The sequence below is a fragment of the Melanotaenia boesemani genome, chromosome 1 (genome assembly GCF_017639745.1).
Source record: "Melanotaenia boesemani isolate fMelBoe1 chromosome 1, fMelBoe1.pri, whole genome shotgun sequence".
Classification (NCBI taxonomy): domain Eukaryota; kingdom Metazoa; phylum Chordata; class Actinopteri; order Atheriniformes; family Melanotaeniidae; genus Melanotaenia; species Melanotaenia boesemani.
The window spans coordinates 33,493,891-33,517,763 of record NC_055682.1 but is presented as its reverse complement, the minus strand read 5'-3'; the positions used below and the strand labels follow the sequence as shown (position 1 = coordinate 33,517,763).

At 37.7% G+C, this 23,873-nt stretch overlaps 4 protein-coding genes across 11 annotated transcripts in view; all 4 read left to right on the top strand.

Annotated features, from left to right (window-relative positions):
• LOC121643619 (synaptosomal-associated protein 25-A-like) overlaps nucleotides 1–1,562 on the top strand; it is a 41,038-nt gene extending 39,476 nt beyond the window's left edge. For all 4 annotated transcript variants that reach the window (XM_041991125.1, XM_041991135.1, XM_041991142.1 and 1 more), the window contains one exon: nucleotides 167–1,562. In XM_041991125.1, coding sequence (XP_041847059.1) covers nucleotides 167–235 — 69 coding nt within the window. In that variant the 3' untranslated portion in view covers nucleotides 236–1,562. The remainder of the gene's footprint in view (nucleotides 1–166) is intronic.
• Nucleotides 1,563–5,820: 4,258 nt separating this feature from the next.
• On the top strand, nucleotides 5,821–8,555 carry LOC121645924 (cytochrome c oxidase subunit 5A, mitochondrial-like). The gene is made up of 5 exons (XM_041994715.1): nucleotides 5,821–5,978; nucleotides 7,220–7,336; nucleotides 7,681–7,802; nucleotides 8,163–8,285; nucleotides 8,435–8,555. The coding sequence occupies exons 1-4, from the start codon at nucleotides 5,906–5,908 to the stop codon at nucleotides 8,274–8,276; spliced, it is 426 nt and encodes a 141-aa protein (XP_041850649.1). The 5' UTR covers nucleotides 5,821–5,905; the 3' UTR covers nucleotides 8,277–8,285; nucleotides 8,435–8,555.
• A 795-nt stretch (nucleotides 8,556–9,350) lies between these two features.
• On the top strand, nucleotides 9,351–17,901 carry fam219b (family with sequence similarity 219 member B). The gene is made up of 6 exons (XM_041991163.1): nucleotides 9,351–9,553; nucleotides 10,065–10,173; nucleotides 11,930–12,023; nucleotides 12,108–12,185; nucleotides 13,363–13,414; nucleotides 15,555–17,901. Exons 1-6 carry the CDS (start codon nucleotides 9,479–9,481, stop codon nucleotides 15,702–15,704), a joined length of 558 nt encoding a protein of 185 aa, XP_041847097.1. The 5' UTR covers nucleotides 9,351–9,478; the 3' UTR covers nucleotides 15,705–17,901.
• A 1,226-nt stretch (nucleotides 17,902–19,127) lies between these two features.
• The window catches only part of LOC121632310 (AT-rich interactive domain-containing protein 3B-like), a 63,845-nt gene continuing 59,099 nt past the window's right edge, over nucleotides 19,128–23,873 (top strand). For 4 of the 5 annotated variants that reach the window (XM_041973990.1, XM_041973812.1, XM_041973904.1 and 1 more), the window contains exons 1-2: nucleotides 19,128–19,492; nucleotides 20,692–21,324. In XM_041973990.1, coding sequence (XP_041829924.1) covers nucleotides 19,349–19,492; nucleotides 20,692–21,324 — 777 coding nt within the window. In that variant the 5' untranslated portion in view covers nucleotides 19,128–19,348. The other variant, XM_041974068.1, reaches the window with a different exon arrangement.

Here is a 23,873-nt window from a genome sequence, read left to right as displayed (position 1 = left end):
CTTAATGGAGTAAATCTGCTAATGGTTAAAATGTGGTTGTTTAACGTTCCTATTCAGTAAGTATGTCTTCAGTGAACTTACACATCGTCACTCTTTGCTGCTGGTTGTACTTCATCTCCTGAACCCTCATCCGAGCCATGTAACAGCCTGTGCTTCTTCCTTTCAGGCTGATTCCAACAAGACCAGGATTGATGAGGCCAACCAGCGTGCTACAAAGATGTTGGGCAGTGGCTAAACTGCAGTTTAAAGTGCTTTCAACCCTGTTTAACCCCAGTCGCCCAAAAAAACATATAAAGAAAAAAAAATCCCAAAACCAACTGAACCCTGCCCTGCCCCCAACACCAATGCCGACAGCAGGCGCTGCAAACTCATGCTTTTTATTGTGATACTGGTAGAAGTTTGCACAGATGCACATATCATTACCCCCCACCCACCCTCCTGTACCCACCCATCACTTAAACTCCACCCCCCTCCAACCCTTGTTGTTAGTGTTGTTCTGTGATGTTGCTCTATGGATTTTGTTCAGAAATAATAGTTTGGTTACACAACATCGACCCAAACTCTCTCCACACTGTACATAGTGCATCTTTAATGGCTTCAGTGATTTAGATCACTTGTCCCGTTTTCCTCATTCTTCCTTGTTTTTTAAGTCTTTGTGTAAAATAAACTGTATGTACACTTCATTTCCATGATGTCCTTTTATCTATGTCAGTATTCTGGTGTTGTCTGTTTAAGACACACAGTGTATTCATCAGTTAGGATGTCGAGATGCTACTTGATGTGGCCACAGTGATTAACCCTGAAAATAGTAAACACAGGCCACTGTTTAAATACAAAGTCATGTAGATGTGAAGCTGCTCAAATCTTACTAGTTACATAGTATACCATTTAAGCATTTGGGCCATTTTGAAGGGAAGTGTGGCTTTTTGGTCAGGACTGCGTACCAACCCGATTGATGGTGACCAGTATTAAAACAATTCGATGCCAGATTGTATATTGTAAACCTTTTCCTCAGGGAGATAAATCTGATCATTCACAAACAAGGACAGAATATTGTATTTATGAGTTGTAATCTACAAAACTTCATATTTGTATCATATGGCTCAGTGTATATGTGAAAAGTTCCATTTGTTAATGGTCTGAATGGAATTATCAGAGACAAATATTAGGCATTTAACATAACATCTACTGTTGTTATAAAAGGCCAGAATCTAACCCCAATCAGTTTAAGTGTTGAGCATATTAAGAGCAGGGTCGGCGACCTCTTTACCTCCCCAACGACCCGTCATTCAACCCTAGGAATATGTAATACTGCATTAAGTGTTTCATGCATGTCCTTCCGCTGCTAGAAAATACTAAATAATTCATTTATCCAGGCAAAAATATCACAACATGGCAACTGCATGCTACATATGTAGGCCACACAGAGAAGAAGCCCATATATATCTGCAATAGTGCCACTCTGTTTCATGTCTCTTTACCTTTCCAGACTGTGACCATCACTGTAAAATAATATGTACCTTGGGAAATGCCAATAAAACCATCAAAACTGTAGGACCAAACTGAGCTTCCTGTGTGCTTTTGTGGCACAAGTGAATGTCAGCGTGAATGTGGTGAGAAAGTTTAGACATCAGTGTGCGGCAGCAGCAGGATTTTACTGGTTAGGCTAGCAGGGACTGAGAAAAAAACTTTAAAATGTGGGTACCATATGGTCAGCCCAGTTAACACATTTTTCTTCTCATGTATTTCCAGTAGTATATTATTTTATTTTTTTTATATGTTTTTATTTATTTTATCCCATTTTATTATTTATAATAAAAAATATGATTTTGTATCATTTTATATATTTAGATTTTTTTTGTAATTTTATTTTGTTCATTATTTTTGTATTTTTATGCTATTTTAAATTTGGAATTAAAAATAAAATTTTTATTTTGATTTTATAATTTTTTTGTTTTGTTGTTTTTCATTTTTATCTTATTTATTTTATTTTATCCAGTTGCATTTTTATTTTATCCTTTTTATTTTATTTTGTATTTTTATGCAATTTTCTAATTTATTATTTATTAATTATATCCTATTTAATTATTGTATTTGATCATTGTTATTTTTTTATATTAAATTTTGTATTTTTGTTATTTTTATATTAGATTTATTGATTTTGTTTTATTTTTAGTTTTTAATTTTACTATTTTGTTTTATTTGTTTTTATTTATCTTACCTTATTTTATTTTTTATGTATTGTATCCTGTTTGATTTATTTTATTTTGTATTTGTACCATTTCTCTGTTTTACATTCTTTATTTTTTTTTTTTTTTTTTTTTGTTTTAGTTTAGTTTAGTTTAGTTTAGTTTAGTTTAGTTTAGTTTAGTTTAGTTTAGTTTAGTTTAGTTGCCCCACTGAACATCTGTAGTGCTGGGACATTTTACATAATACATCCATTTGAATGTGTTATGTAAATATATGTAATTATATTCTTTTGACATGAAGAAAATGCTGCATCTAAAAAAAAAAAACTACAAGGAGTTATATTTTCAGTCATGAATAATTAAAACTTTCACAGTAACAAAATTCTAATAGCATTCTCGTCTTATTATGTTGATTATGTGCCAAAATTCAACTAATTAGGAATGCTGTAAAAGAGCGTAATGCAACTTTCAGGCAGCATTGCAGTTTTAATTTCCCTTACTGTTTAGGGAACCTTCTCTATCTATATTTTTAACTTCTTATGTGTTAGGAAGTTGATCTAACCATGTGCATCTTTCCTCAGATGGCAATGACTCATTTTTAGGTCCCTACAGTAAAGTGTACACAAATCACAAGGGAACTTAATGTGAAATAAAGTCTGACTAAATGCAGTTTAAGAAAATCTGTTCATTCTTGTAATGTTCCATGGGGGGTTTGGAAGTTAGCATGTTTAAAGGAGTTTTAAACTCAGATCAACATGACTAAAACAGGCAGTATCAAGCATGAGAGGGAAAAGAAGTACTCAGAGAGAAAGTAGCAGGCAGAGACAGAGAAGGAAAGACGCGTAGCAGTACATTACACTAATGGACATCCACTGTGGTGCCCTTAGCTTAGGGAGGATTAGAGTTTACCACGTCACTAAGAACGCCGACACACACACACACACACAAACTTGAATCAACAACAGATGCACATAAGAGGGTAATCCACTATACCTTAGTTACATCCATTACACAGCCCCAGTAAATGCATTTCCTGTGCAAGCACACTGTCACACACACTCATACACACACAGACCAACATATGGAATGGTTGAATTTTACCATCAACATTATCTGCATAAGAAGATCCTCAGTATATATGATTATATATAGATTATTAAAAACTAATATGATGATCTGAGGGAGATCTTTCAGCTTCTTGCTGTTAATATTGATGATGTACTAGAAAAAACTAAAGAATTAGATTGATAGCTCAGGAGTGTACTTATAGACCAGAAGCTCCCTCTGCTGGTAGATTATGCTACAGTTCTAGTTTCTAACAGTAGGGCATTAAAGGGACACTGCACCAATTAAACACAAAAAGCTACTTTTACTCACTCATAGGCAGTGGCGTCCACAGACTGTTTTGGGGGCAGGTGCTCAGTGAAAAATAAGGGCACCTTGTTCAGTGTGTGGAACCACCAGCTGCCTTATTATAGCAGTGTGAGGTTTAAAAAGAAAAAACAAAAACATTAAGGCTAACACCAGACACTAACTGTCATGGCCTAACTTCAATACCCTGCTACATTGCTGTTTTACAAACAAATTTTAATCGGATATTGAGCATTGTCAAATTTTTGTGTTGTGTTTGTGTTGTTGTCTTTTCCTTTTTATTGTAAACAAAAATGACAGCAAACCACCATCACTTTAAATATATGAACAAATTAAGAAAAGTAATGAAGGGGACAGGGTATATATATATATATATATATATAATCTTCATTTCTGCTTGATGGCTTATCCTAGGAGAGCAGACAGCTCTTTTCTTGGCCTTTCTGCTATAGTTCCCTTTCTTTCTATCTCTTTAATCTTTCCTTTATGGGCATGCTGCAAATGGTAAATAGAAAGAGACCAACAGTAGGACTGTTAGGTGACATTACAAGACAGACGGTTACTTTTTCTGTTTGACATCTAACAAATAAATTACTGCAAGTGTTAATTATGTTACCTAATGTAAACCTACACTGTTGTGACTATCTGTCTATATTAATGAAATGAAGTACACACAGGTCATACCATCTGGTTTATTTACTTTCCGCTCCGTACACTCATAGTCAAGCTATGTCCTTTTTTTTTGGCCTTAATACAGCTCCACCAGGTGCATTTCAAATAAAGCTCGTGCTGTAGCAGTAATACACATTACATACACAATACTAAATGTACTGCCCCCATTTAGCATCACTGCTAAATTTGACAGCCAGCTAACATATAACATAACCATGACTTAAAGTATAACGTAACCATGTTTGTTGTGTATTAGGATGCAATATCCTGCTGAAAGAGTATGAAAGGGTGTTCATGCATGGTAGTAAGTGCCAAAGAAACATCCAGATGAAGGTGGCAGGTTCCACCCAGCAGAACATTACCCAGAACATCATACTCCTTCTATCAGCTTCCCGTCTTCCTTTAGTGCATTCTTGTCCCATGTCTACCCCTGTTAAGTGGTGCACTTAGACCCAGCTCTCCACATTATGTAAAAGAAAACAGGACTTAGCAAACTAGGACACCTTCTTCCATTGCTCCAGCCCTGTAAAAAACAAACCTCAATGAACTGTGTCTGACTTCTTTCCATTAGAGCCAGCATGAACTTTTTCAGCAATTTGAGTAACACTGGCTCTTTTATGAGATTTGATAAGTAAGGAACTCCTTCATTTGTAACATGACTCCATCATCACTTTTCTAGATTTCTTTCTCTGGAACCTGGAACATCCCCCAACTGCTGCAGTTGTGGTGATGCTGTTATCCAACTGTCTAGCCTTCATAATTCAGCTCTTGTGAAGTTCCTCAAGTTGTTATGCTTGTCCAATTTTTACAAAAAAAATCTATATGAAGGACAGAATATTCCCTCGCTGGCTAGAAAATCCAACCCATTGCAGGCACCTCTGAAATAAGGTCATCAGTGTTTTAACTTCACCTGTCAGTGATCATATTGCTATTACTGATTAGTGTAGTTCATGACTGAAAGAACTCTTTGGTGTGACAGAAAACAAAACCTGATGACACAGTTTGCTTGGTTTAATTTTAAGCTTAAAGCTTCAGGTGGAATTAAACCATTGCTCACCAGTCAAAAGTTGCACACATACAGTAAGAAGTAATTCTTAGTTGAACATTCATGTTCCTCCAACAACAAAACAAAAACAGTACAAATGATGTTCTACATTAAGTTTCCATCATGTATTTGCTCAGTATATTATTTGTAAATAGCAGTTTGTGAATATGTGGATGGTCATATAGATTATATGCATGATAGTGTAATGGTATAGAAAAGGATGTGCTGCTTATGTGGATGCTGCTGGATGTGTGTTAATGGCTGAATGAGAAATAAATGTTGAACTACTCTCTAAAGTTCAAATGCACTTTAATAAAAGTAAGAGAAATCTATCATTCAAACTGTAGAGGATACCTTGGCTGCTGCTATTTTTATGAGTTATGTGCTTGCACCAAGTAATATGATATAAATCCGATTGCTTGGCTGTTTACCAAGTTTTATATATGTATATATATATATATACATATATATATATATATAAATAGCAGAAACGTGTCCGTGGCTTCTACGTAGCAGCGTTCGGGTATCTCCGTGAGTCACGTGACACTTGGCGTCCTTATCGTGTATAGCCGTCCAGAGTCTCCCTCTCTAGCAATTACAAGACGGTCAGTACAGACATTGCGGCATCATGTTGCGAGCTGTTTTTCGACTGTCAGCTGCAGGGGCTCGGAGTCTCACTCGGGCACGACCCTGCTACTCAGGTAGGGCTCACGAAATGAAACAGGTTCTGTTTTAAAGTAAACTCACCGTTATCTTTCGCGGCTACCTCTGTAGCTTAGCTACTCTGAGTGCAGGTATGTAGCCAGAAGCTAACGTGGGGTGACATTGAATTATTTTTATGAGTAGTTGTCTTTGTAGACTTTAAATGGAAATACCTTTGTACTGTACATTTCGTATTTGAATAAAAAAACATATCGTGAGGTGTATTTAAGGAAAAGTAGTCACGACCTTGTGATGACCCTCTTCTGTTTCAAGAGTATCAGTGACCGCAGTTTACACGCAGCAAATATCAACGCTTATTGTCTGAACTCAGACTGCTTATTTATATTGTTTGGTTAGTAATGTTGTATGGCTTCTACTGAGATGACTGAATAGATTCTCGTGGTCTGTTCCGAGGCCATTATTCCCCCAAATAAAATGACCCGAAGCCCTCTCATCAGGTAATCAGCTGTTAGCTGACTGTAAATGGATAACCAGGCAAAGTATGTCATAGTCTAAAGCTGGTATTTGTATGTTTCAGGTTTAATGGTCTATGTTTTTAATATTTGGTGCCATTTTATAAATTTCTGAGGAAGATAAGACGTGTGGGTGAAGGTTAAAGCTTTATATATATACACACAAGGGGCATGGCATTTTTGCATATTGTTTGGGCTTTGAATCACCAACTTTTAAGTGTTATCTATGAATCATAGATTTAATAAACCAAAAGCAAACCTGTATTCTTTACAACTTCTAAGGGGAAATTGCAAAGACAAAAGCAGCCACCCTGATGAAGACTGTATGGCTTGAATTTAATTGGTTCCTTTATTTAACTCGTATTACTTCCTCAGAGCTTTTAATGCCAGCTGTTTGGCACGTAGGCACTTTCAGATCTTTATTTGCTGAAGAAACTATGTCATTTTGTGGTGGGAAACTGAAAGAAAATCAGTAAGGTGTGCTCAGTGATTCTATGATTAAGGGCCTGAAATATGCTTCTTTGGGAACAGCCATGAGAAATATTTATTGAAAACACACAAGTCAGCCAATTATCGTTTATTAGTCCAATGAAATATTGTTTTTTTTTTCCCACTGAAGCAAAAGTAGGGTTTTTTTCTGTATTTGGTTTTATTTGTTAGATAAGACTATGGTATTTTTATAAGCTGTTAACGTTCTTGAAACGGTAAAATGATTAAATTGCTTGTATTGTTTTTTTTTTTTTTTTTTTTTTTTTATAATTTTAAAGCTCCATTGGCTTCCAGATGTTACTCCCATGGCAAGGTGGAGACAGATGAAGAGTTTGATTCCCGTTGGGTCACTTATTTCAGCAAGCCTGACATTGATGAGTGGGAGCTGCGGAAAGGTAACTGCTCTGATACAGCTCATCATGTTGTGATGTGTCTTTCTTGTCTTTTTCTGATATTTTCACATGGTTTGATTTGATTTCGGAACAACAGCAGTCTGAGATTGCTTAGCTCTGTGAAAGAAAGTTCAATAAAATGTTTTGGTCCACATTCACGTGTCTAGTGAGATTGTCATGCAAATCTGTCTTTAAATTTTGGAATATTCATGTTAACCAACAAGCAAACTGTACGAAACCACTTAACCTCTGTTGCACTGGTAATCTTTCTGGAACTATTTACCCTTGAGTCCGTGTTAGTGTTTCTGTAAAATAACTGGGCTCTTTCCATTGATTTAAATCATCAGGCATGAACACCCTAATTGGCTATGACCTGGTACCCGAAGTCAAGATCCTGGATTCAGCACTAAGAGCCTGTCGAAGACTAAATGATCTCGCCAGCGCCATCCGCATCCTTGAGGCTGTCAAGGTGAGGGACCCTCCCAGCATACACTTTTTTTCTGTTTTGTTTCCGTGGAACAGTGCAACTCTTCCCTGTTGTTGACTACTGATCTGTCCAGGGTCTACTTGGACTCCAACCTTCCACTACCCTGGAATGAATTCAGTGGCTATAGAAAATGGATGGCTGCAAATCTAGACAAAGAACAGGATTCACTATTATTTACCAAACTGAACACATGATAAAAATGGGAACTAAAAACACAGTTACAGCTAAACTTATCACTAGGTCTTAATGTTTGAAGCAAGCAGTGACTGTATTGCAAGCCTAAAAGGTGGCCTACAATTAAATTTTTTGCTATTATTATTTCTCATTTTTTCCCCCCTTCAGGATAAAGCAGGTCCCCACAAGGACATCTATCCATACTTGATCCAGGAGCTGAGACCCACTCTCTCAGAACTTGGCATCTCAACACCAGAGGAGCTCGGAATTGACAAGTTGTAAATGATCAAGGTTAGCATGCAACATACCATAGATAGACTGCCTCTGACCCTGTATGGGTTAGCAGACTTAAGTGAATCAGAATGCACTTGAACTGTATAACCGTTTGACATGTACTTTTAACTGTGTAACATGCTTACATGTCTTTCTCTTATCCTTAGGTCCCTTTGACATATGAAGAGATTGAACATCTTGATTCTCTTCAGTTAAAATGTCTATTCATTAAATACATGCTGTCCAATTATGTACAAAATGGTGGAAATAATAAAACATTTTTAACTTGTTAAGTGTTTTATTTCAGCAAAAGAGTACAATAGATGCACAGAATTCAAGAATGATTACTGCTTTTTAAAAATGACATCTTTCAAGGCTTATTGGATGAAAATGAGTCAAGATCTATGATCCTGATGCAGATTAAATAAAATTGTGATTAATAATCAATTTAACCCTAAAAGAGTTGAGTTGATTATATTTTTACTATCAAACTCACAGATGGGAAAAAGTCTTGTAGTTACAAATACAATAAAAGATTTTTAGATTTTGGTTCCATTATGGGCATCAGGTGCTTGATTCTCAGTGGACTATCTGACTGAGTGATGTAGAGAGGCCAACAGCAGATCACTATAAATGTGCGTAATAAAGATTTATTCATTAAGATACAAAGTGAAGCAAGAGAAGTGTTTGGGTAGAAAAAAATTCTTGACCTCCGATTCTGATGTTTTACTCTGGGGATATATTTTTTCAGAAGTTAGTTTATATTTGTTGCTGTAAAGCACAAATAATTTGGGTTTAAAACAATGTCAGTGGGATTTCCATGTGTATAGAAGCTTTGCAAAGCAAGAAACAGATGTATTAGAAATATTCTATTAAGTGCAATTGTGATAATTTTTTTTAACCAGGTACAGTCTAATGTTTTATGAGGGTTGATATTCAAAATTCCCATCTAATGTCTAATTTTAACACTGGATGGCGCCAGAAAGCTTTATCCTGGAGTTCCTTTTGGTGCGTTTATTGACAGGCTCGCAACTTGGGAGCCTTATTTTGAAATGTTTTTCTCGGAAGTAGTATAAACTTCCGCTTTCACTGATAGCACAAGGAACCTAGCTGGCTAGCAGAAGTTCGTGAAAGAAAACAACGGAGCGCCTTACCTGCGAAACGACTGTCATGGCTGTGTTGTGGTGTAAATTGTGACAACTAACGCCAAGATGATGAACGACATAATCGAGGAGCCAGAAAAAGACACCCTCCTGGAAACGCAGCAGGAGCCACAAGTTTTGTCGGTAATTTCAACTAAAGCTAGTCTGGCCAACATTAGCTTGTAAACAGAAAGAGGGAGGCTAGCTAACTAGCTTAGCATGTGATTTTTGACAGCTGTTTATATGAGAAATGCTTTTAAAATGACCGCTGATTCAGTGTACATCCTTTGCCAAGTCTGACTTAAAAGTTGTAATGTTTAATTTTGTGTATGGCCGTTCTGCAAATTATGTTCATGGAGCTTCAGGATTGATTTCAGTTTCTTAAAATAGTTAACCGGCTTGGGTGAAGTAGGGTTTCACCAGTGGAGATGTTCGTTTTTGGTCAATATATTAAAACTTACAAATAAATCAAGTATTTCTACAAACAAATTAATGCATCACGCTGGAGTAGAAAATCTCCCTAAATGATAATCCAGAAAAGTTTTGTCCTCCCAGTTTCTGATGTCATTTAGGTGGTTTCTTGGGGCTTGTTGTTTATTGAGATACCATTCATGAACTTAGAAAACAGTCTTTACCTTCATGTCGCACATTTTAGGGATCTAGTAGTGGCACAAGACCTAAGACCACAGATGGAGGTATCAGGCCAGTGGAGAAAAGAGGGCCTTACATCATGTCCAGAGCTCCAGCCATCCACCTCAAACTACGTAAGCATATCCCTGGCTCAAGGAGTCAATATTGAGCCAGAAATCTTACTATAATGTTTTTAAGGCAACATAGTTTTTTGTTTTTGGCATGAAACCAAGAATAAGTCCTGAACAAGGATGATTTCCACACAGAAGAGTTAATGTTGGTTTTTGAGTGTTGGAATGACTGAATATGTCATGTGAGTTTTGCTCAGGTACATGACATACTTTACTCATTTCTTTTGTATCTCTTAAATCTCAGTCAGTTAAGGATAAGATAAAACATTGGAAATTAAGTTTGTTAAATAATCAGGATTCGTTCAATGGAAGTGTTATTAATGTAGTTTACATGGTTCGTATGAATCTATATTGTTATCTGCTAAATAAACAGAGATTAAATTATTGAACATCTCAGAGACGAAGGCCTCCCGCCTGAAATGATTGAAATTCTGCATATTTGATTTGATATTTTAAGTATGAGAATGACAGATTTTTATGATTCACCAGAGCTGCAGGTCTTGTGTAACCTGTTAATTTTTTTGGTCTGAGTAAGCAGCGAAAGATGTGCCTTACACAGCACAGAAAGTATGTGACATGTGATTTGACAAAACTGAGTGGGAAAAAAAGCAGCTGAAATCCACTTGTACATTTACTTCCTACATTTACTGCTGTGTATCTGTAGCATGTGATGTAAATAATGCCATTTGAATATTTTTTCTTTCATTAAATCAAATTACCTTGCCAGTCTACCATTTAATCCTTTTAAGTGTGTAAAGTCTACACTACTGGTCCAAAGGGAAACTACTCAGCCTCTCTGGTAATTTAATTTCATGGGTCAAAGTGTCTTAACATGGTTGTAAGTCACTCTCAGAGAAGAACTAATGCTCTTCATTTAGTGGCTTGAATGTAGAGACTTTCAATTTCTCTGTGCCAGAAATGTTTTTGGACAGTCAACAGACATTTCATTACTCTTTGGAGGACACAAGAAACAAGGTTTTCTCTAGCAAATACCCACCTATCCTACTAAATATACCAGAGACTCTGCCTCTATATTGCTTTTATTTATGTGATGTTTTTATTAGTGCTTTATTTATGAATTGTCTTTAATAGAACTGGAGACATTCCACTTGCTGTATGTTGTTTTGTTGGTTTTTTTTGTGTGTGTACTGAAAAATAGCTTAATTGCTCCTTTTTATTTCCCCTTTTATTTCAACTTAACAAATAGACACATTTTTCACGGCATATGTTGAAGTGATTCTCCTTAAGTGAGCTATACAATAGCCAACATTAGGTTTAGTTTTCCTGATTCTGTCAGCATCTAATGTTTGTCTGCAAATGAAACCAACTAGAAACACACTGAACATTTACTTTGTGATGATTGTGGCTGTTTCATGGATCACATCCTTAAATAAAATCACAAGAATGACAGCTATGTAATATACCAAAACCAGATTATTTATTGTAAATTTTAAGGTTAATGCCAAGAATATTATTAAAGTCTACAGAAGACATTTTTTTTTTTTTGCATGAACACATGTTTAATTTACCCAAATCTGGTCTTTCTACTGCCAGTTAATGTGTATATCTGAATTGAATTTATTGAGTTGTATGACCTAACTATGTCCTGGTAAAAATTATAATTTGGAGGAGGGGGGTTATCAGTGAAATTCTATAATGCAAGCTGCTAATGATGACTGTGATGATGATTTTTTTTCTTCTCATACAGTCAGTTTTGTCAGGATGAAAATAGAAATTGTTTTCTTCTGATCATCTAAAGAGAAACACAGAGAGATGGCGAGGAAAGCGCTCAAGAAGAAAGCCCTCTCCGGGGGAACTCCAGTGATGCATCAACCCAGACAAGGAGTTAAAAGGTGGGTAGGCTTGTTGAGGAAAGAGGAAACACTTTTTGTGATTTCTTTTTTCTTTTCCTATGCTGTTTCTTTCCCTCCTTTTAGGACAGTGAAGTACAACAAGGGCTACGCTGCTCTGAGTCAACACGCTGAAGAAACGTTGGTTGCACTGGACTCAGACAGGTAAGACAGGTTGCTGACTTCTTTCCAAATACATTAAAGTTATAAGTATCTCTGTCACCAATCATTTTGCTAGCGGAGTAGGGCTGGGTGATAAATCCACTTTATAGATAATTTGAATTAGCCATTTTTGACTTTTTATTTTTATGAAAAGTATTTTTCTTCTTTAATATACACTGCAAACGCTCTGCTTGAGCTTCTGTAGTTCACAGCAGGCTCAGCCCTCCCCCATCCCAAGCACAACAGCTAGCAAGAAGGAGCTCATCCGGAAAGTAAACAACAAGTAACCGCACATTGCAGAATTAATTTAAAAACTGGTGTCAACACCTCAGTAAACTGGCTGCCAAGAAGGCTGTTGTCTGAATATATTGTTTATTTTTTTAACCTGTAGGTAAACAATAACTCCATAAACCGTCACCTTTCATGCCCAAATCTTCAAGATGTTTATATTAAGTCCCACAAAATAAAGTCCTCCCACTTTTTATTTTGTTAAATTGGTCTAAATGTGGGCCAGTTTGCCAGAAAGCACAGAGGCTCTGAGACTCCAGGATGGAACCAGAACCAGAGTGGTGTCTGTCTGAAAGCACTAACAGATACATGGTGAAGTGAGCCGTCATTCATGGCTGGTATTTAGCTGCATATTGAACAGGTGGAAAGAGATCACAGATGCAGTGGCGTTATATATCGCTAAGCAAGATATGCAGCTATTTTATACAGTTATTACTTACAAGGTTTTTTTTTTAATTACATTATTTTAGGGTGCAAAAAATTGCGTATATATCTATATCTATATATCTGTATGTATGTATGTTAGTTTTTTTAGTAAAGAAAAAATAGATTAAAATTGGATTTGGTTTGAAAAAAACCTGACATTTTATTTTTAAGCCATATCACCCAGCCCCACGGAGCAGCTTGTATTATTGTCATTGTTTATATTGATGTAGTTGTGTATCCTGGAAAAGTAAGAGCTAACCGATCTTTCTTTAAAGTTTTGGTTGTCTTTGCAGGGAATGTTGAATTATTCAGTCTCAGATTAATTGTGTACATGGGATTTCTTACTCATACCATAATGCACTGTACCCAACAAAATGAATCCAACCAGCCATTCATCAGTCCCAGTTAGAAGTAATCATTTTGACAACTTAATGGATCAAACTGAGCGTCTCGTCTGTCTTTTCAGTGACGAAGAGATCGACTTTGAGCAGTATTCCTCAGGATACTCCTCCGCTGAGGTGAGTTCACCTTAGATTCTCTAAGCTTTGTTAGGATGCTGTCAAACTGGCTCTGTGACTAATGTGAGGGTGTGGGGGCAAAAAAAGTTTATGTGATAGATTATGTGTTGAGATAACGTGTTCTAATCAAATAGAACTAGAGGAGTCTCAACCCATTTAGTCCTCTTGTGACTTGTGCGTCTTTTGAGGAAGTGGAGCAATAAAACCTTTTTTCTATTGCAAAAACCTTCTATGTAAATATTTAACATCCTTATACAGATGACTTCACAGGACTTCGCAGGCTGCTTGTACCACCAAATTACATACACTTATCAAACAATAAGTGAGTAAAAGGTTAAAAGAAACCAGTTTGACTCAAGTACTCAACAGCAACAACTTGGATTAATGAAATCACTCTGAGCACAGGTGATGGTTGTTCTGCATCCAGTCACAAGGAACAGAATGTACTGATCGCCTGGCATGGGCCAAATGTGAAAGTATAATTATGTGTATAATATTTGTTGATTGAATATTCATTCAAAATCCCCAAAATATACATAGTAGAAATATGATTAAATACTTGGTGGCTCTTACAGTTATGCTCCTGTGTTTTAAAGGGAATTGTTTTGCCATATAAAGAGTCAAACAAACAAAAAAACTGATCATTTAACCTGAACCCAAATCTCAGTTCAGAATTATTTTCTTTCTTTATCTGGCAAACCAAAGCATTGCACATACACTTCTCACAAAAAGTTAGGCAACTTTCAGGTGAAACTTATAGAAAGTTTTTTTATTTGAATAGGACATATAGCATCTTTATGAACTACAACAATACATGTATGATAACAAAGTACAGACATAAAGTAAAGCACAAGCTAGTCGTCTTTTTTTTAAATGAAGATACAATAGTTGAAGTGCATGATGTTAGAGCAGGGGTGTCCAAAATTGTTCCCTGATGGCTTCTTTCCTGCAGGTTTTGGATGTTTTGGAGCTGGAAACATCTAAAACCTGCAAGACTGCAGCCTTCAAGGACCAGAGCTGGTCCACCCCGGTTTGGAGTGTAGTTTTAAAAAGACAAGATAAAACATAATCGTTACCATTGACTCACACAGCATACGTATACAAACAAGGAGAGTGCGGTACAAAATGTGTATATACCGGTAAGCATGTCCTGCTTGGAACAAGATTGGAAAAAACGCTCAAATACAGAAGCAAGGCAGATGTGCTCAGCACACAGCTTGTGTCTGTGTCAAGCAGAGCTAGATTTGTCTAGATCTATCTAGCTTTGGGAACATGTTTGGTTGGTACTAAGCCAGTTTTTGAATTGGGATTTAAAAGTGGTGTCTGTGGTGCGTTGGCTTATTCTGGGTGGTCTAGTGTTCCAGATGTTACTGCCCTCACCAACAGCACAGATTGTCTGAAAGTCTTTTGCACTAATGTGTGCTGCTGCAATCCCTAATTTCCCATCTTTGGGATCAATAAAAGTATCTGTCTTGTCTTGTCCTGTCCTGATTGATAATATCATAATTACTATTATGACAGTGATTCCATAGGTTTGTGTGAAGTTAGGCCCATGAGTGACCAGTCAGGGAAACGACTGTCGGTATGAGATAAAATCTTACATAAGAAACATTCTGGCTACAGTGACAGTCACCGATCGGCTGGTTTCTTTAAAATTCTGCAGGTTGATTTTATTAAGTTTGATATATTTTATGTCTTTTTTTTAAGGAAAGGTGGGTGTACCTCAACATAAAAATGTTAACATGTCAGAACTTGCCATGTTTGAGGTTTCCGTTTGGTCTGATGTCAAAATGTAAACAGTATTACGCGGGGACTGTTGAAATGCAAATTGTCATCGAAGTAGAAGTTTAAGTGGTTGATCCATGTTTCAAATGCTTCCTTTTTAAAAGACATTTGTAGTTAAACACGTATTAGAGAGTGACATTTTGTGCTTAAACCCTGAACAGTTGTACATGTGCATTTAAAGGCTTAGGGAAGGTATAATTAAGTTAATCTGTAATGGTTATTGTGCATTTTAGGTGCACCCTGTCATCGTACAAAAACCTGAATATTCCTAACTTTTTGTGATGAGTCTATAAAGGGGTGACTGTTGAATACGGATCAGACTGAGGTCTGTCTGACTGCTTTTTTTACTCTCCAGGTCCATCCAGATTTAAGCAGGCAGCTGCTTCAGGATGGCTACCGTCTGGATGAGATCCCGGATGACGAGGACCTGGACCTGATTCCACCCAAAGCCATGGGCTCCTCTGTGTGCTGCTGCTCCGAGGGCCCGTCATGCTCCATGCAGTGACGTCAGAGCTGGGACTTGGACCTTTGAAGGCTGGACTCTGACTTCAGCTGGCCTTAGACGCTGCTGCCTGACGCCTTCTCTTTACTGCAGCTCCGCTGCTGCACGCTGCCTGAGGACTTCCAGCCCTGAAGCCAAACTACTCCTTCTGCAGCAAGGTGTGCTGAGATCGCTCGGCCCCTATGAAGATGCAGATGGACGTGAGAGCAAGCCTTATCTACTGTGACCCCCAAAGTTTGACCAATTCTATTTATTTATCCAGTTTACTTTTGATAGGATTATCCAGAATGGTAATTACAAATTACATTTCTGCAACAGTCTCAGCACGGCACACACACAAGTGTGATGGTTTGTATGTTGATGCTTTTATCCTTTCATGAATCTGCATAAAAGTTACTGATTTATCAGAGCTAAATGAAATAATGCCACCACACTGACAACCCACACAATGCATTATTAGTCTTTTTTCTGCTACTTGTATCCTCAGAAACTCCATTTGTTTGACTTCTAAATGACATGACCACCACATGGATGTAGCACCTATTCTAACCAAACGGCACAAAAGCACCAAATTGAAATAGAAAGTTTAAGTAAAACTACTTAATTTCTTCATGTTTTATGTGTAATGAGTAAATGTTGATACCATTTACAAAAGAAGTAATTTGTTAACAAGTTTTCACTGAGCAAATTACAACAAAGCAAGTAGACGTACAGGGAGACGTTTCCGTACAGCTGCTGATACCAGCCAGATGTTTGACCCCAAATGCAAGTTCCTTAGCTAAAGTGCTTCTACGTGTGACATGTTATTACATTTGGACTTTACAACCTGTGTATTGCATATTGAACTGATTTGAACTGAATGGAAAAAACTTTACATTTCCCAAAAAGCAAAGTTATTTCTTCAGCATAAAGACTCTTATGATAGGTTTCCTAATAAAAATGGTCAGATTAGCAGGTCATATATGGTCAGTGTCTTGTCCCAAGACATTTACACATTTAATTAAAAAGAAACATTTACAACATAAATTCTAATTTTTAAGAAATTGATTTGCTAAAACAAATTAAGAGTAATTTTTAAAGTCCATGTTTACGTTGGCTTAAAATATATACAGTATGTAGCATTTTGCTTTTAAAAACATTATCCAGCATCTCATGAAACTCCTAAGAAGAAAAAGTGTGTGGACATCAGATTTGAGTCATATTATTTATATATTTATTATATTTTTGTACACTAAAAAGTTATTTACGTAACATTCAGACCTAAGTTCAAACCACGTTAGTTTTTTAAGACATTTTCTGTTTGTGTTGTGATGTTTGTAGTTGCTTTTCACACAACATACACAGATATATAATCTGAAAAAGAAAAGTATTTCTCTGTTCTACTTTAGAAAATGTATCTGTTAAATACAGTCTGGGTTGTACTTTTACTGTTAACTAGTTTATTTTGAGACTATGTCAACACATACTTCTAGATGTCAGAGACAGTGACAGTGATCACCTCAGGAGATTTTTGTCTTGTGTGTGAGTGTGATTGCACAAATAGATGAATTTGTTTGTTGCATATATTTGTGCAATTGAAGTTTGGAAATTGCACAACTGGTTTGGTGCATAAAGGTCTTAAGTCAGGATGAATATGTTGCTACTAAGGATTTTCTCATGCTGTTATGTTGTCACACTACATCATATGCATTAAAAAGCAGAAAAACCACATGACAGTAACAAAGTTGAGGACTGGAAACGGTTTCTGTTAGGATTAATTAAACATGTTGGACTAACTTCAGAGAGGAGGGATCGGATCAGAAAGTGGATTTTGGAGATGTGCGTTTGAGCCCCCTAGCCCTTCAAGGTTGAACTGATCATTCTGTTACACCAAGTCGGGAAAAACTTGATTCAATCAAAATGCTTTAAATACATGAGTTGAATTTTAAGTGTATTGACCCAACTTTGACTTTGTGCTTAGTTTTTTTATATATATAAAATTTTGCACTTAACACCAGTGGTCAGTAGCGAGTACACTTGACTCACCTGTGCTATGCAACTTTTGGGACAATCTGTTTGTTATACAACGTTGTGCAAAGGTTGTGTTATTGAGTGCTAAATGCAATAACTTTGTTTTTTTTTCTGTTATGGTAATAGTTTTTTTTTATTTTATTGTGCCATTTATTGGTTTATATTATTAAATAAAACACAAATAACTGTTAATTTTGTGTGTGTTAATATGATATAAATCAGGGGTCTTCAACAGTGGGTCTGCGGGGGGGTTCTGAAATTTTTGGTTGATTAGACAATTATTTAATATATATTTTTCCTCAAATTAAAATATATATTAAACTGAAACCAACATATTGTAGGGAATGAATAAATGGAGGCAAAAGATAATCTTTGTCTGAAATGCACACATGAGATTAATCCAAACCTTCAAGCCTCCTGCACCCAAATACGACCCTGTTGTTGTTATTGCTTCTGTTCTAATCACAAGGCTGCATGATACATGCTGACTGTTGCGCTGTATGGACATTGTTATAAGTAATAATTGATCATTTTGTAACTCAGCCAAAAACAAGGAAGAAAGAAACTCCATAAGCACAAAAGAGGGGCCTTTGAAACCACAGGGGAAGTGCAAATGGTGAGGGGGCACCTGCTGCTGATGTAGGAAGATAAGCAGTAAGTATCAGCAAATGAGAAAAGACCTGGAAATATAATTATCGGAATTTTGAATTTACCATATCTTACTGATATTTTTCTCTGAGCTAAACAAACTAAACACTTATATGCAACCTCGCAATACACAGTTGTATGAACTTGTGTTTGAGGGTCCTAAGTTGGCATACAAGACGTCGAAGACCCCTGATGTAGATTATTCTTAGCGTGTGCACGTAACTTCCACTAGGTGGCAGCACAGAGCCACGCTGCGTTGTTACCTGTTGCGCTTTAACACAAGTTTTTCTAGCATCTTGTTTAAAATAATTAGGCAGACTTCGGTGAAATATCTTATTTTTCTGTTATAAACCAGTTATCTCTGAAACTTTTTAAAGAACATGTTAGGAATAAACTCCATGCCTAGTCGTATAATTTGACTTTTAAAAGAATATACGTGATTGCGTCCATGTCTATCGATAAAACATTTTAATAGTTTGTTATAAAAAACGTTTGGCGTTATTCAACAGTGCAATACACACAGGAGCTCTAAGTTTGTTTTTTGTTGTTTTTTTTTTAAATTATGAGATAAAGCTTTCAATTGGCTCCATTCGTGAGTTGCATTATGTTAGCTATTATTGTGTAAATGAACATGTTTAATGGTGCCGAATTCGTGTCATGAAATGGAAAAAGCTGATACTCTTTGCTGTCGCTGGGCGGGCCTAAATGCTTGTGTGCGCCATGCGGGGGGTGTCAACTCAAGGGGAGGGGGAAAAAATAAAAAAAAAAACGACTGGGAGTTACCTCAGCGCTTTCCGAGATATGAGATCGGGCCATTTTCCAGACTGTCCCCTTGCTTAATAAAAGAAGAAAATCACAAAAAAGAAAGAAAGAAAAAATCAAAGCAGGAAAAAGACAAGAAACACGGCCAGTCTTTGGAAAGGTCGTCCCGAAAAGCAGCACATTAGCACCTTTCTGCAGGCGGATCAGTCGGAGAATCTGCGGTGTGCATGCACAGCGTCTCACCGCCTCGTGCGCGCGCGCGTGTGTGTGTTTACAAGTGTCTGAACGAGTGCCAGAAACGAGGGAAGAAGGAGGATAAAGCCAAGGAAGGAGGGATGGTGGACAATTCCAGCAGTAGTAAGGCACAAACGGTGAGTCGTGGTCGTGCTTGGCTTCCTTTCACGTTTCTCTCTTGACGGGGACGAGCTAAAAACCCTCCGGGAGACGCAGTTTGACCGCTTTTAAATTACAGTGACGGAGGAGAGTTAGCTAGTTTTAACGTTAGAGTTTCCCAAAGAAAAAAAAAGAGTTCAAACTTCAAAAGGTAACTTAACCCTATGGTAGGTGGTTTTCACTCATTTTCCATTATAGTGACAGTCTTAGTGAGGAAGTATAGTTTTATGAAAGCGCAAATGGACTAATTTAGCTTGTTTTACTCGTTTTCTCTCTATCGCCAACGTTATCCACGTATTTTGAGGATGTGGCAGCTAACTAGCTAAATGCGGAGAAGGTGCTTTATCTGTTCCCCCCCCACTTGTGTAGTTGTTTGTTCTTTATGTTATTGTTAATTTAATACCAAGATCTCCATTTAAGGCTATCTGAAACAGTTTTATTTGCTTCTTTAGTAAACGACGTTGAACAGTACAGCTCCATAAATGAAGTTTAACGTTGCATAATAAAAATATGCAAACACGGTGTGTCAAGTGTTTGCCTAGACAAGGTAGCTTTCATTAATACTCCTACAGGACCTTTGTAATATTTCATTATTTATCTCTTTTTTTTCTCTTTAAGCAAATTGTCAGAGGCGTCCTGAGGTAGTATTTATATTATGACATGTACACCAAAAACATGTTTCCATGTATTGTTTTATCGTTTTGTTTCTTTGTTTCAATTATTTATTTATTGGAAAGCTTTGGCCACTTTTGTAATGATCCTGGTTGAATTACTGACAGAATTTTCCTGCTTTTACAGCCTCCTATGCAAATTAAGTTGATGGGGTAGGGGTAATAAAAATATACTTATAAGTAGGTTAAGTGTAATTTTCTAGAGTTTCGAGTGTTACGATTCAGAATTATTTACTTACCAAATAATAGTTTGGATTTATTATTGAGATATTACAGTTTTTTTTATTAGGGACAATTATCTTTGACTAACTTGTGCAAACGTTGACTAAAGTAAATTAAGGGTTTCCTTAGGTCTTACAAACAGATGTGGGTTGAATCGTCCACACAGTATTTGTATGGCTGCAAACTTGGGTTGAAGTCATGCCTCGTTCCCAATGCAGCTTTTAGGAGTAATTAGATTGTCTTATCTGGTAGGTAATTCATAACTCCCTCTCTTCCTCCCACAGCCCAGCATGTCTCAGGAGCCCAGTGTGGCCTTTCCACAAAGCAGCTCCTCTGGGGGAATGAAGCTTGAAGCAGTGATGGAGCAGCTCCAGCGCCAACAGCAGGCCCGACTTGAAATGGAGCGCAAGGAGAGGAAGCTACGAGAGGCCCACATCATGTATGCTCAGCAGGTTGCTGCCCAGCAGGCCATTCTGGCAGCAGCCCGGGCATCCGGTGCAAACTTCATGGGCAAAGGTCTGGCTGGAGGTGTTCCTGGTAGTGGCTTGCCTCCCCGGGTATCCAATCAGAGCAGTGTAGACTCAGAAAGAGAGGATGATGAAGACAGAGGTCGGGATTCAGGGGATGAGGATGATGACAATGAGATGATGGAGGGGGATGAGGGAAGTGAGGAGGATGAGGGAAGTGCCAGTGGGCTGGAGTTCCTCCGCAAGCAGACCCTTGCTTTGCAGCAGAATGCTTCCCGCATCCCAGCCCGTCCACTGGCGAGTTACTCTGCGTCGGCTCCCCAGAGGTCTGCATCCCCACCTGTTAGAGTGAAGCAGGAGCCTGACGAAGGTCTGTCTCCTGCAGGACCCAATTCTGCTACCTCTCCTAACGGACAAGCCGACTGGGGCTTTGATGACCACTTTAGACAGGTTGGTACATTTTACTTGGTATTTCTTCATACTGCAGATTTTCCATCGTGTTTTATTCTTTTTCCATTTCTCGAAATATTGCTCATAAACCCAAAGCTCCCATGAAACTTTTAACAGTGAAGAAGAAAAATTGCCTTTTTTCTTGGAGGTGGGGGTTAAATTTGTGAGTTAAGTTTGGGTTCTCCATGAACCCCCCTGCTGCGAGAAACTACTTAATCTTCACTGTGATATGTACACTGCTCCAGCAGCGTCTTTGTGTGACACTTCAAAACTCCACGGGGGGTTGACCGCCGATTGGCTTTTGTGGTGAAAAAAAAACCTCCTCCTCAGTGAGTCTTGGCAGACGGCCAGACTGAGGTGCAATGTGTTCACGCTCACTAGTTTTCTCCTCTTGTGCTCACTTTCTGAGTGTGTGTCTCGTTCGCTCTTTGTCCCTCTTGGCGCTTTGCTCCGTCTCTGGTTTGGCTCTGATCCAGGCGGTGGAGTGAGCCAGGCGGGGCAGTGCTGCTGTTCTGAGGCTGTGGGTGGTTGACTGGGTCAGCTTGAGGATTTTGGGTGGGTGGAAAGGTTGGATGTAGTACACAGTAGCAGTCTGTCTCTCTTTCTCTCACACACACACACACAGCCCTCACTTCTGCCATCCCATGAGTTTCGGCTGTGTGCCAAGTAAACTTTCTCTTGAAGGTAAATATTGCCTCAGCACTGTGTTGGAGAACACTGGAATGCCAACGGGGAACGGACCCAAGCTGTGGGTGGTTTAGCGCCATGGCTCGGGACATAGCAGCTTAAATGGAGTGCTCAGAGGCCTGTAAGTGATATAAAAAGCTACAGGAGTGGACAGTGTGAAAGGACATATCTCTGCTTGATCAGTATGTTAGAGGAGCTTAACTATCATGTGTCTGGATTTTATTACTGTCTATTTATTGGCTTATGTCGCTGGATGTACTTCTAGGCCACATTTCCTTGTTTAGCTTTAGAGCACGGATAATAGATTATGACATAATTTGCTCTTTCTTTACTATTATCATATATCTCATAGTGAGCCTGTTTACATATACACCAAAAACTGATCGCTATCTAATTTCTGGAGGTACCAAATTATTTAAGTGATCACATAGACAGCCTAATCTGATATCCTTTATCAGATAGCAACTGTTATCTGATTTTGAGAAACTGGACAAACACACCTGGATTACTCCCCAATGCTCAGATGTTTTTCGTGCATATAGACCCGTATACCTGATTTGTTTTTTTTTGGTCTGGTCATGTGTAAAAAAAACTGTCACTTCCGCCTTTTTAAGACATTAAAAAGACAAAAGAGATATAATCTCAACATGGGTGCAACCTAAAGGAAAAGCATAGCGGCGTGCAGCACTGGGAAGTCGGAGAGTAAACAAAGTAAAGCATTGACGTGTAGACCGTTTGGCCTACACCGCCCACAGCCTTATGGGCGGTGCTATATTCAACAAATACCAGAGGTTTTGAAAATAACAATAAAATAAATGATAGTCTATTCAACCAAGTTTGAGTAATGCACACTACCTCATATGTATGACGAAAGAAATCCAATAATGAACTGGAAAATGCAGACCAAGTGCATGTAGATGTGTCAGACACGATTAAAACAACTACTTACTGAGTACTCCTGGTTATTAAATTTTGATGGTCATGTAAAAAGGCTTTTTGCTGAACATTATTAAAACATACACTCATTATGATAAGAACATGATATGAAATTGAGTTTCCCTGCTTTGTTATGGAATGCATACGAAACGTATATATTTATATATGAATGAATATATGAAACGTCAGAAATAGCAGTGTAGTATTATTCTGTGAGATGGTCAGGCTTTGTCTGAGCATTGACAGAACAGAGGATCATAGCAGCAAAGTTGTAGCTGACCAGTACCCTATCTGTGGCCTGGTGTCTTTTATTAGGCGAGGCGGGCTGAGCCTGGGGGTTGGGGGAGGCATTATGGGACGAGAATTGGTCTGGCCTTTTTTTTGTTTCCTCTCTTTTATCTTTCCTGTCATTATGTCAGCTCTGCAGTATTTAATGACGGCTCATCTCTTCAGGCAGTTTCAGGTTGCACCGCTGTAGGGGGAGGGGATCAGTGGAGGCAGGGGAAGTGTGTTGTATTTTTTTTTTTTTTCCTTTCTTTTTCTCTCTTTTTTTTTTTCTTTTCCTTTTTGATGCTATTGTCTTGAGGGGCCAGAGACAAGCCTGACAGATGCCACAAATACCGACCAAAAGGGGGAGAACATTTATTATATTCTTATATTCTAAAAGCACTGACAGAGGGAAGATAGGGTGACTAGCTGAAGATAAATTTTTACAGGAGACCCCCATACTTTAACATGTACATATCATATAACCAGCCATGTTGGATAAAGACTTTTATCAAAGCACTCATAGCATAGCAACCATATATAGGAAGAGTTTGGCTTCTGATGTTATCCAGATCGATAAAGTGACATAATAAGCATAGAAATGTCCATTTGCTAGAACGTATTGCATTTCCAAAATTGATGATTGCAATCATTCAACA